Genomic DNA, 13,137 nt, shown 5'->3' on the forward strand with positions numbered 1-13,137 from the left:
ACTTTTTCCGTGTTTACATAGCCTGATAGCAACACGAGGGGAGCTTGGGAGAATTCGAGACAGTTATGCAAACCCGAGACGTAGTCGAGGGTTTGCATAACTGTCGAGAATTCTCCCAACCCCCCGAGTGTTGCTATCAGGCTATGTAAATACAGAGAAAAAAGTTTTCTATTGCTTTTATAAAATAAATACTAAGGGAAAACATTACCACTTGCAAGAAAATAAATCTTTATTTGAATTTGATTCTCATATCAAAATACAAATTCTCCATACATCACGAACTTTGATCGTTAGCCAATCAAATTTCGTGTAATAAACGCCAAGGAGGCAAATGTGAAGCGAGAAAGAATCGCTAGCTATTTTCAACATTTATCATTCTAAAACTTTAAAACAAATACAAAGAAATGTCCAAAGATTGAATATAAATCTTAATAAAAGATTTCAGAATTGATTATCTTTACGAAAGTGATCAAAAGTAGATAACTGAGTGTCACTGTGACTGGAATTCTCGGTTGAAAGAAACGTGGTTTTGCTCAATTTGACAGCCAGAAAACATGGCAGCGAAGTTGATTGTTTCGTCTCACCTCGTGAAGATATTTTGTGGAGCTGAAGAGCTATCGCTGGAAAAAGTTTGAAGCTGCTGACTGTTTCCTTGAAATACTTGTATTCCTTATCGGGTGGTGCATTTAAATCATGAGAAAGCACGTCGCTGAACAACCGAAGCTGTCCTGACGAAGGACGTGTGTTGTAGCTCCTGAGGGAATTCTCTTTGCGGTGACCAACGAGAGATTGTCATGATATTACGATCAGAAAGACCTGCATGAGACCATAGGGTTATGCCTGAGGCCCTGACACAAGTCAAAATTTGGAACTTCGTCTTCAAAATACATTTTTGGGGGCGTTTTTTTTCTCGAAAGAAACTGTAAATTTTTGAACTTATACTGGGAAAACAAGAAAGTTGTGACGTCAAAACTGTGTTTACATACCCTCATGCAAACATGGCTATCAACCAATCAAAGCGTGCGTACTATTTAATTTATTTTATAAAAATTCATCGTATGAATTACGCGTAATATAAATACACGTAATATGTTATTGTCGCCTCGGAATCCATCCTAACAGGGGGTGGCTGGGGTCTATTTCATAAAATATTTCGTAAATTACGTCAGGGTAATAAGGAATATCCTTATCCAGCCGACAAAACATCCACTCGGCTTTTGTCATATCAGAAACCTCGGGAATAGACTTACCGGTAATTTAAGACAAAAGGTAGGGAATAGCTTTGTAATATTTCCCTAGCTTTAATTTTTTCAATGTCTTCCGTAGACTTTGCGGGGTTGGCTCTTCTAAGTGGTCTATGATTTTCTTCTTTACTTCGTTGTCTAAATATACCGGTCGATAACCTTGGATATGACTCATCCAGTCCCTAAAGTATTTTATTCTCTTATAAGGTGTTTTCTTACGACCTCCATTGGCGTAATACTGCTCTCTGGTAGCGTTTGGTACGGCATTACGAATATTCTTACCACACTCGTAACACTGTGCTGACGTGTCGTCTTCTATTTGCATTTTTTTACCACAACAAATATACTTATTTGGTTTAGTGGGTTTAAACTTGGGTTTCAAGCACTTTACACAGAAGTCATAAACAAACTCTTTACATTCGTGCATCGTATATCCAACAAATATTTTAACATTCGCGCTACCAAAATACCTGCGCACGGGTAATTCCCGCGGGGGACGCGTGTTTTCGGAGGGGCCTTTGACGCCTGTAATACCCGCGAAAATCGGAGCTTAGCGTTTTGGATTTCGCGAGTCCCCCTTACTGCTGCTTGCTCACACCTTGAGTCTCAAATGACAAATTTTTTAATATTTGATACCAACATGTCAATTAGATGATGAGAGATAACAACACACCAAACAAACTCATATCAGCCATAGAAAAACCTGGTAGTACTTCTGATTTTCTACAAGATGTCATCTGAACTCAATGTGACTTCCCTGTGCTATGAAAAACCTCATTCTCTACTTTCACATCCCCATAATACTTTGCATCTTGGGGGGGGGGGGGGGGGGGGGGGGGGGTAACCAGAGGGTAAAAACCCACTTATTTTGCTGAAGGCTGATCAGACAATGTTGACAATACCTTGTTTGGTATCCAAAAACAAAGCGAAGAAGTAAAAAACAGAAGAAGATAGAAGCTTGAAGACATTTAAGGTAAATTTTAAAAATTTTTTGTAAGTCAATAGATTTTCTGTAAGACCAAAACTCTTGATGATCTGTACACGCAAAAATAACTTGGAATAAACTGATAATCAGAATTGTACAGATAAAAGTAGGTATAGTATAAATTCAAAAGAAACCTTTCAATTTGGGACAGTTTTTTGATTGGTTACCCCCCAAAGACGCAAGGCATTATGGGGATGTGAAAGTAGAGAATAAGGAGTATAGCTTAAGAACCCCTACGAAGCCTTAAGCAACTTTTTTAATTGTTGCAGTTTTGAAAGAGGCTTGTATTTGAACATGTACTAGGAGAATGTTAGGATTACATCTACCGTAAATACATGGCTTTCACTAGGAGTATAGATGGAATCAAAGAGAGTGTTGTAGCTTCTAATTAGGAGCTTTGCACTCATCCTTTACTAGGGGGTTTAATCTCTTAGGGTGTTAAATGCGAATTTTGAAAATCAGCATTTTCTGGTATCTCTTAAGGTGTCGGAAAAGGAGAGAGCCTGCATCAATATGGCTTATCCTAGGTGCTTTTTATATAAAATTTAATATTATTTGTTGTGGTATCTCTTAGGGGTTAAAAATCATTCAGCCACGCCCTTTTTTAAAGACTTCTGGTATCTTTTAGGGGTCTTTTTGAAAATTTCCGACGAGCATCCCCAGTACTTTTTTCCCGGAGTACCCCCCAAGGTGCAGCTCCCAAAATTATATGACGTTGTACACCCTCTACTCCCCTCACAGGGACCAGAGCTTATTAAGGTAATCGCTGATCAGTCACCAGTCATCATCACAGGCCAAATTAGTTTTAGCTTAGCTATACCTCATTGCTGGTTAAAAGTTGCTGGTCAAAATGACAGGCAAAGCAAAGATTTGACTGTAGAAGTCCCAGTTCTGGACTTACATTGTGTAGTTCCAAAAATCATCCATACCCACCCCACAGAGGAATTTGGAATTTCCAAAGAGTAGGGGGGTCAGAGAAAGAACAAAAATTACAAAGTTTGTATGGAAGAAAATTGGAATTTCCGGGGGGTAGGGGGGTATCTTAAAAAAATTCCTCCGTGAGGGGGATGAGGATAATTTTTGGAACTACACATTGTCACAGGTTCAGTCAAGAATCAAACCTGCAACCCCAGGCATGAACTACATAGAGATAAAATGCTGTCACAAGAGTATTCAACCTGTACAGCCAAGGCACAGCAGAACTACTTACAGATAGTTTGATGTTCTTCATCTTCGGACAGAGACCATTCAATGACTTCTGCATCTTTTTGATGGTCATTCCATCGTCTTTTCAAAGGGCTCCGCTTCATGGGACTTTTGTTCTTGGTGCTTTCCTTGGCAGGGGATTGTTTCCTTTAGATGAAAGAAATAAATTTATGATAATGATTTATGATAATCAATGGTCACTAGACCAATGACAGAGAGCCAAACCCTTATAGAGCATATGCAGTAAAACCATGAAATAAAAACAAAGTTGATACTGACAAATATTACTATCTAGTGAGTAATAGTTGCTATCACTCAACCAGAACATTCATCATACAAAGACAAATACACAAGAGACCATTTGTGTCATTGTTTAATGTCTGAATAATGTTCTGGTTGAGTCAAATAGCACTATTAGCATTTAGTATTTTTACACAAGTGAATGTAATAAATCTGGCGCGCTCATTGGTCACAATTTACGCCTTATGCTGCTATGTACACCTACAGGTGAACATAACAGGCACGCGCATACGCATTGTTTGTTGATCTGTGCCGCTTGCAGAGATAAATAAAAATGGAAAAAATCCTCTCTCTCCGTTATTTATTACATTCACTTATGTTAAAAATACTAAGAAAATTATTCACCTCAGGCTCAGTGAATATCAGGGTATATTTATCTCGCGTCTCGGTAAATATTTCCTGATATTCACTTCCCCTTCGGCAAATATTGTTGAATATTAGATTTCAAATTCTCAACATGACTAGGTAGCCTGGCATTTTCACTGTTTTTAAAAATGAGGCTTAATTTTGTTCCAATTCAACTTAGCTATATTTAGATATAACTAGCTAAAAACTAGTGTGAGCTGCGTCAGTGTTTCTAATGAAACAGTAATGATAAAAAGGTAAATTATACACCGTTAAAAGATGAAAGAACTTACAGACGTTTCGGATGCTAGTCCTTCGTCAGAGTAAGATACGAAGGACTAGCGTCCGAAACGTCAGTAAGTTTTTACATCTTTTCACAGTGTTAAATTTACCCTTTTATCATTAATGTTTCATTCGGACACTAGTCCTTCGTCAGAGTTTTTTCATCTTTTCACGGTGTATAATTTACCTTTTTATCATTAGCTATATTTAGCTTACTTTTGGTTCAAACCAAACAAGTGCACGCAAGTTTCTAATTTTTTAATGAAATATGACATCATAAATTGCATACAAATAATGACGTCATCTCATATAGTACCCCCTCATAAAACGATCCATTTCACAAATTGGTTTCATGTATGAGCTTAAAACATAAGAAAAACTTCTAAATTTTTTAAATTCATCCTTTCTTTATCAACCATGGCTGGTGAATAGGTAAGACCCCCTTATCACAGGAAAAAAAAACCGGATTCCCAAATCCGAAATTTGTTGGGAATTTCCTTGAATTCCCAACGAATTCCCATCCAATTCCCAGAGAGAACAAAAGTGGGAACGTGGCACTGATTCACAATGTTAGTTTGTTGGGAATTTTGTTTTTCTATTGGGTATTAGAAGGAAATTCCCAACAATAAATCCCAACGTTGGTGTTCGAATTGCCCTATAACACTATGACGTCACATCAAAACAATCTATTGTTTTAACGCTAAGAATCATGGTCACCAGAGGAAGCAAAATAGCAGCAAAACGAATTAAATCACAATAAAAAATGGTTAATTAGACGGGGAAAGGTGATGACAGATAAATGTTGTACTAAACATCCTGAACGAAAGAAAATTTCACCTAAATTCCTATCATTCTTGCCCATGTGAACAAACTGTGACGTCATAATGTTATAGGTCAATTGGGAATTCAAGGAAATTCCCAACAATTCTCAATTTGGGATTTTTGGGGGGGGGGGGGGGGTTTCCGTGTATACAAATCTGACAGTACTCTCAAAAGTGCTGCTATGCAGGCTATAAAGACAATACCTAATATTTTCATTATCATCAGTAACATCATCATCATCATCTTCATCGTCGCTGCCTTCATTGGCAGCAGATCTTTGGTTTCTTTTCTTTACGAACTCACTGAAAGACAAGAATCATGAGTGTGGAGCGTGTCGTACAGAAACATAAAATTACCCCATGGAAGACTGGACATCATCTACCCATACACCACTTTCATAAATGGCCGACACTAATTAACATATCATCAATTAATTCATCATTTTGGCAAAAATTAGCTATCCAATAATTGATATTAGTATAGGAAATCACAAGATCTTGAGTACAATTAGGAAATTAATAGGCACGAGTAATGTTTTGAAAGTTCTTGTAATTGCACCTTTCAAAGCATTAGGAGTGTCTATTAAAGTGCTACTATGACGAAAATCGCTCAAACTTGGATTCAGCTGAAACTAAATAAGAATACTCTTTAAAGGTCCAACAATCACTGTATGAAGAGTTTTCTCGATATTCAGGACGAAAGTATGATATTTTTACGATTATTTTTTGGAGTCTGTGACATCATACACTCAACATCGAACATCGCTCCATACATTTCTTTGTAGTTTATGATCAAAATATCAGTAGTAAAGGGAGAAAGAAATACCCAAACACCCAAAAATATAAATTATAGTCACAAGTAATGTGAAATAAGCACATTAGCCACCCTTTGGGCTTCATAGGAATAAAATAAATTAAGGATTTATATACAAAGAAATATATGTAGCAATGTTTGATGTTGAGTGTATGACGTCACAGACTCCAAAAAATAATCGTAAAAATATCATGCTTTCGTACTGAATATCGAGAAAACACTTCATACAGTGATTATTGGACCTTTAAAGAGTATTTTTAGGAAGTTTCAGCTGAATCCAAGTTTGAGCGATTTTCATCGTAGTAGCACTTTAATTTCCAAATTGTACAAGAAGATCGTGCGATTTTTTGTTTATAGTTCACTCAACAAAATTTCAGTAAAAAATGCGAAGCGACGCCATTCATCTTTGTCTATTTGGCGGCCGATTTTCAGTCCATCGCGCAACTGAAATGCATAAAAAAAGATTAGTCCTTACGGCTTTAAAATTTTATTTATGTGTTTTTTAAGTACAGAATGATAGAAAATAATTGTTTTGACATTGTTTTGGCCATGTTGCCATAGCGACTTAATTCCGTACTCCTACAGAGTACAATTAATGCTACAATTGTACTCCTCTCGACCAATCAGAGTCAAGTAATTTGTTGAGTGTACTATAAGTGTTAATAATGCATCATTAAAGTTTGAAAGAAAAAGATCAAATCCTTAGGAAGTTATAAGAAGCTAAAACAATAAGAAAACACCCCTCGGAGAAAAATTACACATAAATGTCAACATTTAAATTTTGCCATAACTTCGTTCGCATTTTGCTCAGAACTTCCAAACTTTCCAAAAATGTTTAATTCTAATACTTCCTTCATGTAGCAGGTCTAAAATTCTTAAATATATTTCCTTTTTGATAAATGGTTTGTGGCCTTTTTCTTTTGACCGGTGTTTCTAATGAAACAGTAATGATAAAAAGGTAAATTATACACCGTGAAAAGATGAAAAATTTACTGTTGTTTCGGACGCTAGTCCTTCGTCGGAGTAAAAGACTAGTGTCCGAAACATCAGTAAGTTTTTTCATCTTTTCGCTGTGTATAATTTACCTTTTTATCATTACTGTATATATTTATAATAATATTCATAATTTATAATTATACAAATATTAATCCAGAACAAACACAAGTCATCTTACTTGAGCTGCTTAGATGATTTGGTCAGCTTAATAATTATTTGTCTGGATTTCATGATCTCCTCGTCGACATCAGAAGATAGTGACCTATCATGATCCATTGCACTCTGTTTCAAACAATCAAAAGACGTTTATCATCAATGTTACTTACAGTGCGATGTGCCCAACCATGGTCACCTAACTTATTTTTTTACTAGTCAGCCAATCAGACTGAATAAACCCTTTTCGAGTTCCAAATTACCGCTGTGTTCCTTGATTACAGACTCATTTACTCAGGCTAAGCCTCGAATCAGTGTCTAATTACTCGCAAATACCAACGGTAAAGCAAAGAATGCACAAGTTCAACAATACGAAAATTTTGAAACTTGACGGAATTTGACCGGAAAACGTGAATATTCTACACAAAATCGAGGCTTAGCCCGAGTAAATGAGTGCGTAATCAAGAAACACAGCGGTAATTTGGAACTGGAAAAGGGTCTATTGTAGCTTTTACCTTCCTGTTTTCACTTGCACTGTCTGTAGTAGTTTCTTTTTTGTTCTTTAGTTTCTTTTTAAATGCTTTTATATCTGGGTGAGTTTCATTAATGATAGATTGCCAGGATGCCTCACAATCTTCATTCTTAAAGACACTACAGTCATGATATGCTTTGAGGAAAAACCCAGGGATTCTAAACAGGAAAAAACAAGAGGAAATGCTATAACTATTTCATCATTATCATTACCATCACCATCATTATTCTTCATCCTTATCCATAATCACCATCTTTCATCATTGCCATCATCTTTCATCACCATCATCATCATTCATCAACTTTATCAACATCATCATTCATAATTATTTATAATCCTTAATTTACTATATTTCTTCTCAAATCATATTACTATCATCATCATCATCATCATCACCATCATCGCCATCATCATAATCGTCACCATCATCATCACCATCATTATCACAATCATCATCACCACCTTCAACATCATCCTCACCATCATCACAATCATCATCACCATTATAATCATCATCATCATCACAATCACTCTCACCATCATCACCATCATTATATATATTCTTTTTATCATTTTATTGTAATCATTATCATCTTATATTCATAATTATATCATAAATTTGCTAAAAAGAGAGACATATACTGCAGCTATACCTTCCATCGTCCACTTTACTCAATTCACCTTTAAACTAAACAGAAAAAAAGGGAGACAATGAAAAAACGAATGAATGGGTTGATAGATGGATGAGTGAGTGAATAGATGGGTTGTCGAAAGGGTGGACTCATGGAGAATAGATTAAAATACTGGTATATAGAAGAATGAATGAATATATATATAAAACATACATAGTGCTCATTTTTAGGAGCATTCATTTTCTTAAGAATTGGGCTGGTGGAATTTATATTGTCGTATGACCCTTACAGCCCTGTGTGCTTTAATAAAACCTTTAGAAAATGTCATGTGATGGGGGTCAGACAGGTTGACATGAGCAGGCCAGAAAAACCCTTCCTGGCCTTCTCATTTATGCTCTCTGTATTTACCAATTTTAGTAGGATTTTTCAACAAAAATTGGGTTATATGGTGGCTTCGTTTGGTTCGCACAGCATGACCTTGAGTCAAATATTTTCCCATGTGGCCCTCCCACTCAGTCAATAAGTACATATTATCATATGACACGTATCTGCCCGGGCGTGCGCTTTTAGAAGAACCTATGGGAAAATGGCCTGAGCAGGGCCGTACGGCTTTGAGCGAGCAGGGCCGTATGAATCCGTACGGCCCTGCTTGAGTCCTGGGACCATATTGACATAATTTATAACTTTTAAAATTTCTTTTTTATTTAGGGTCATATGATAAAATGCTTATTGACTGAGTAAGGTCGGGCCGTATGGGAAAATATTTGGCTCTCGGTCATTTGCGCTTAATCCGTACAGCATCACCTCGAGCCAAATATTTTCCCTAATGGCCCTCCCACTCAGTCAATAAGTACATATTCTAACCTACTTTTCCTTACCTTTTCAAGAAGAGGTATGTCATATTTTTCCCACAGAGGAGTGAGAAAATCACAAACATTTCTCAGAAATTTCTCATAAGAGAATCGAAGCAAAATTTTTTGTTTCAAGGTTTCATTTTCAGAATCAAGAAGCTCTTGAATCTCATCTTGATATTCCTATATCAGAAGTAAAATAAATGTAAACGATATCTTTTCAGTGGCAACTCCGAATAGAATATGAAACCATGGGCTTCCTGTGTTACAAGATACACAGGGAACCCAAACAAGTCCCCACATTGAGTCTTTTATGTAGCTCAGTGGTTAGAGCATCTGACTTCCCTCCCGAAGGTCATGGGTTCAATTCCTATCAAGGACTCTGATTTTTTTTTTAAACTTTAACTTTTAGCTAGTGACAAATGATAAATTATTCTATGAGTCCCCACATTGTTACACAAAATAGAGGTTCACGGATCTAGCTTACTTCATCGGCTTCAGTTGTTTCGGGGTACAGCTGTAGGAAAATCTTCCTTGCTCTGCTTAGTTTGCCAGCTCTGTATGATGATACGATGAGCTAAAAAATCAAGATACGATAGGAATCACTAGGGGAGTGGAAAACATCAGCCCGGCGAGATTTGCCGGCTGATCACATTTGAGTACAATTCACGTTTGTAGTGTTCATTTCAAAATTTAATGAAACCCCTGGCTGTAGTTACTGTTGTTTTTAGAATGAAGCTATGAACTGATTAGTAGGCCCTTGCTCTCCAGTATATTTCACTCATGGGAATCAAAATGTTCATTCATTTGCTCTCAGTGAATTAATCAGCACGTCATTGCTTAGCTGCAAAGGGCCTATAACCAATTATTAGTATGAATATGATAATTTATTTGGTATCCATCGGAGAAGGGAGGGATGTAGTAATCACAGATTAGCTTACAATGCACGATTATCTCAAACAATGTAAATATCACCAGGGCTTGAAATAGAAATTTTTTTCAGCCTGCCAAAGTAAAGGAGCAGGGTAAAAGGAGGTCATTCCAGTAAATTTTGCATGTCATTTTATTATTCATCTGGCAGTGCATCGTTATTTTTGCCTGCCAAACCTGAAATTTGGCCTGTCATTTGGCCATTGGCAGGCCGCTATTTCGAGCCCTGTATCACGCATCACCACATGTATGAATTAGTCTTAATAAATGACAGTGCGAAGAAAATGTCTTCCTAGTCTAGCCCTGACTCATCACTACACTGGCCACAGTTTTTTAAGCCATTGGCTGTTGAATGCTATCCCTGTCAAAAAAATCTCTTACCTGTAATTTCATCATATTCCTAAAATGAGATTGCTCCGATGCCGAGAAGGGATACATCTTCAACACATCCTCTGCATGTGACAGACAGTTTGGATGTAGATCCTTATATTTAACATTGCCGTCATCTGTAAGGACTCTGGCCTCAGACAAACCACATATGAATCTTGTGCAGTTTAACTTATTCTTGAGTTCTTCATCAAATATATTATTTTCCTTGCATATATAAACATCTGTGGATTTGAAGCATAAAATAAATTTATATTCTCATAAAATCAACATGCATATCAATTATTTTAAAATAATATTTCCAATAGAGTGGGGTTTATAGGAGTTTGAAACATATGATACTGATTTACAATTAAAACACAAATATTATAATGTGTAGTTCCAGAAATTATCCTTACCCCCCTCACAGAGGATTTTTAAAGACCCCACCCCCTACCCTCAGAAATTCCAATTTCCTTCCATACAAACTCTATAATTTTTGTTCTTTCTCTGATCCCCCCACTCTTTGGAAATTCCAAAAAAATTCCTGTGTGGGGTGAGTATGGATAATTTCTGAAACTACACAAAATATAACATGCTATAACACTGAAATGGCTTTCAATGAGTATGATTATCATATGGAAAACCTATGGTACTGACTGACAGTACGTACGACATGCTGTTACATGTACATTGAAATGGCTTCCCATAAGAATGGATATTATATGAGTTGGTAACATATGGTAATGCCTTACAGCATGTACACATTACAGCATGCCGTAACATCAAAGTGGTTATCATATGAGTGAGAAATGTACGCTAATGACTTATAACAAGTACCTGGTATGACATGCTGTAACATTGAAATGGCTTCCTATAAGAATGGTTTTCGTATGAGTGGGAAGCATACAGTAATGACTTATAGCATGTACATGGTATGACATGTTGTAACATTGAAATGGCTTCCCATAAGAATGGTTTTCGTATGAGTGGGAAATGTACGGTAATGATTTACAGCATGCACATGGTACAACATGTTGTAACATTAAAATAGCTTCCTATAAGAATGACATGTTGTAACATTGAAATAGCTTCCTATAAGAATGGCTTTCGTATGAGTGGGAAACATACAGTAATGACTTACAGCATGTACATGGTACGACATGTTGTAACATTGAAATGGCTTCCCATAAGATTGGTTAACGAAATGTATGGCACTGACTTACAGCACATGCAGTCGGTTTGACAAGCCATGACATTCCTTTGTCTCCCAGTAATTCAGCCAATCACAATGTGTAAGTTAAGTTCGTGGTAAGATTTGCTACATGTAGATTGTCTTCCACTTAAACAAGTTCCACGCTAATTCTTGAGAGAGCAAGAACAATGTTGTGTGCACTAAAAAACTGACCTTTTTTACAAGGGTAGCACTTACCGCCATTTGCATTGCTACGCGCCCACCCCAGACAAAGAATGACGTGTAATAGACTGCCGTCATTCACATGCATTTGGATCTGCCCGGATAGGCCCAGTGAGTGTGGCTCATAATACTTGTACACAATCGACAAGTTTTGGCGCCTATTGAATCACACAAGCATGTAAAACATGCCAATGTGTTTGATTGACAGCAGTCTATTGCAAAGTGCACATCACGATTTTTGTTTGGGGTGGCCACGCAGCAATGCAAATGGTGGTAATAGCGAGAAGCTAACAAACCTGTGGCCCTCATTCAGTGATCGAATAGGAATTTAGGAGTTGATTTTTTTCTGCATAAAGTTGATATATTAGATTACTTTTATCTGAACCATTTCTTAACTTTTCTGTGCTAAAAAATGCATGCCTGTAGAACGATATGCTTGATAAACACTTCAATAGATAACTGGTGGTATGTGAAAGGAAAATCGATTTTTTTGCAAGGAAATTTTTTCGTATTGTTTTGCTCTGCAACAAGGCTACGTACCATGAAAACCATCTAATTTTAACCTCCAATGTAATGAGCATCCACGATTTTGTTAAAAGCGACAAGAACAGTAGGTTAAACAACGAAAACCAAATCAAATCGTTGGTCTGTCAACACAACGCTTCCCAACGCTTTGAATTTGGCGCTAAAAACATTCCCCATTTACTAAAACAAACTGAAATTTTGTCTATATTTTCTAACCTTTAAGGATTTTTAACAAGCCTTTGGTCATCTGTGAACTTCTCTTGAACTCATTCCATAGTTTATAAGAGCAGTAGTCTAGTATTAGCTCTGATTTTAGACTCTCCAAGACATCGACTTCAGATGATGAACCCTCTTCCGCCATTTTGAAACCTTCCCTGGCTGGGACGAGAGGGACTGGGAACTATGGTAGCAGTTAGCATCGCGGGCTTGAACTATCTTCAGGCGTTATATTCCATTCATTCTTTCTTTAATTCATTCATTCATTTATATTCCTTTTCATCTAGATTCGCTGGACGCTTCTCATAGATAAACCCCTTTCATTAAGATTAGAAGAGATAACTAGCTAAACACCAGTGTGAGCTGCGTCGGTGTTTCTAATGAAACAGTAATGATAAAAGGGTAAATTATACACTGTGAAAAGATGAAAAAACTTAACGACGTTTCGGACGCTAGTCCTTCGTCGGAGTAGAATACGAAGGACTAGCGTCCGAAACGTCAGTAAGTTTTTACATCTTTTCA

At 36.8% G+C, this 13,137-nt stretch overlaps 1 protein-coding gene and 1 long non-coding RNA gene across 4 annotated transcripts in view; one reads left to right on the forward strand and one right to left on the reverse strand.

Annotated features, from left to right (window-relative positions):
- Positions 1-12,812, reverse strand: part of LOC116296853 (uncharacterized) — a 40,295-nt gene extending 27,483 nt beyond the window's left edge. For 2 of the 3 annotated variants that reach the window (XM_089028468.1, XM_089028467.1), the window contains exons 1-9: positions 12,616-12,805; positions 10,473-10,702; positions 9,649-9,738; positions 9,189-9,344; positions 8,332-8,366; positions 7,662-7,836; positions 7,172-7,275; positions 5,388-5,486; positions 3,440-3,582 (exon numbers count right to left, since the gene is read on the reverse strand). In XM_089028468.1, coding sequence (XP_088884594.1) covers positions 3,440-3,582; positions 5,388-5,486; positions 7,172-7,275; positions 7,662-7,836; positions 8,332-8,366; positions 9,189-9,344; positions 9,649-9,738; positions 10,473-10,702; positions 12,616-12,760 — 1,177 coding nt within the window. In that variant the 5' untranslated portion in view covers positions 12,761-12,805. Of the gene's footprint in view, positions 1-3,439; positions 3,583-5,387; positions 5,487-7,171; positions 7,276-7,661; positions 7,837-8,331; positions 8,367-9,188; positions 9,345-9,648; positions 9,739-10,472; positions 10,703-12,615 lie in introns of all 3 variants that reach the window. The other variant, XM_089028469.1, reaches the window with a different exon arrangement.
- Positions 52-3,717, forward strand: LOC148912154 (uncharacterized). Its single transcript, XR_016119486.1, has 2 exons — positions 52-1,269; positions 3,332-3,717. It is a non-coding gene; the product is annotated as an uncharacterized LOC148912154 (long non-coding RNA).
- Positions 12,813-13,137: the final 325 nt, after the last annotated feature.

The sequence above is a fragment of the Actinia tenebrosa genome, unplaced genomic scaffold, assembly GCF_029948245.1.
Source record: "Actinia tenebrosa isolate PJP-AT-01 unplaced genomic scaffold, QUT_ActTen_1.0 PGA_scaffold12__29_contigs__length_12842862, whole genome shotgun sequence".
In the NCBI taxonomy this organism is placed as follows: Eukaryota; Metazoa; Cnidaria; class Anthozoa; order Actiniaria; family Actiniidae; genus Actinia; species Actinia tenebrosa.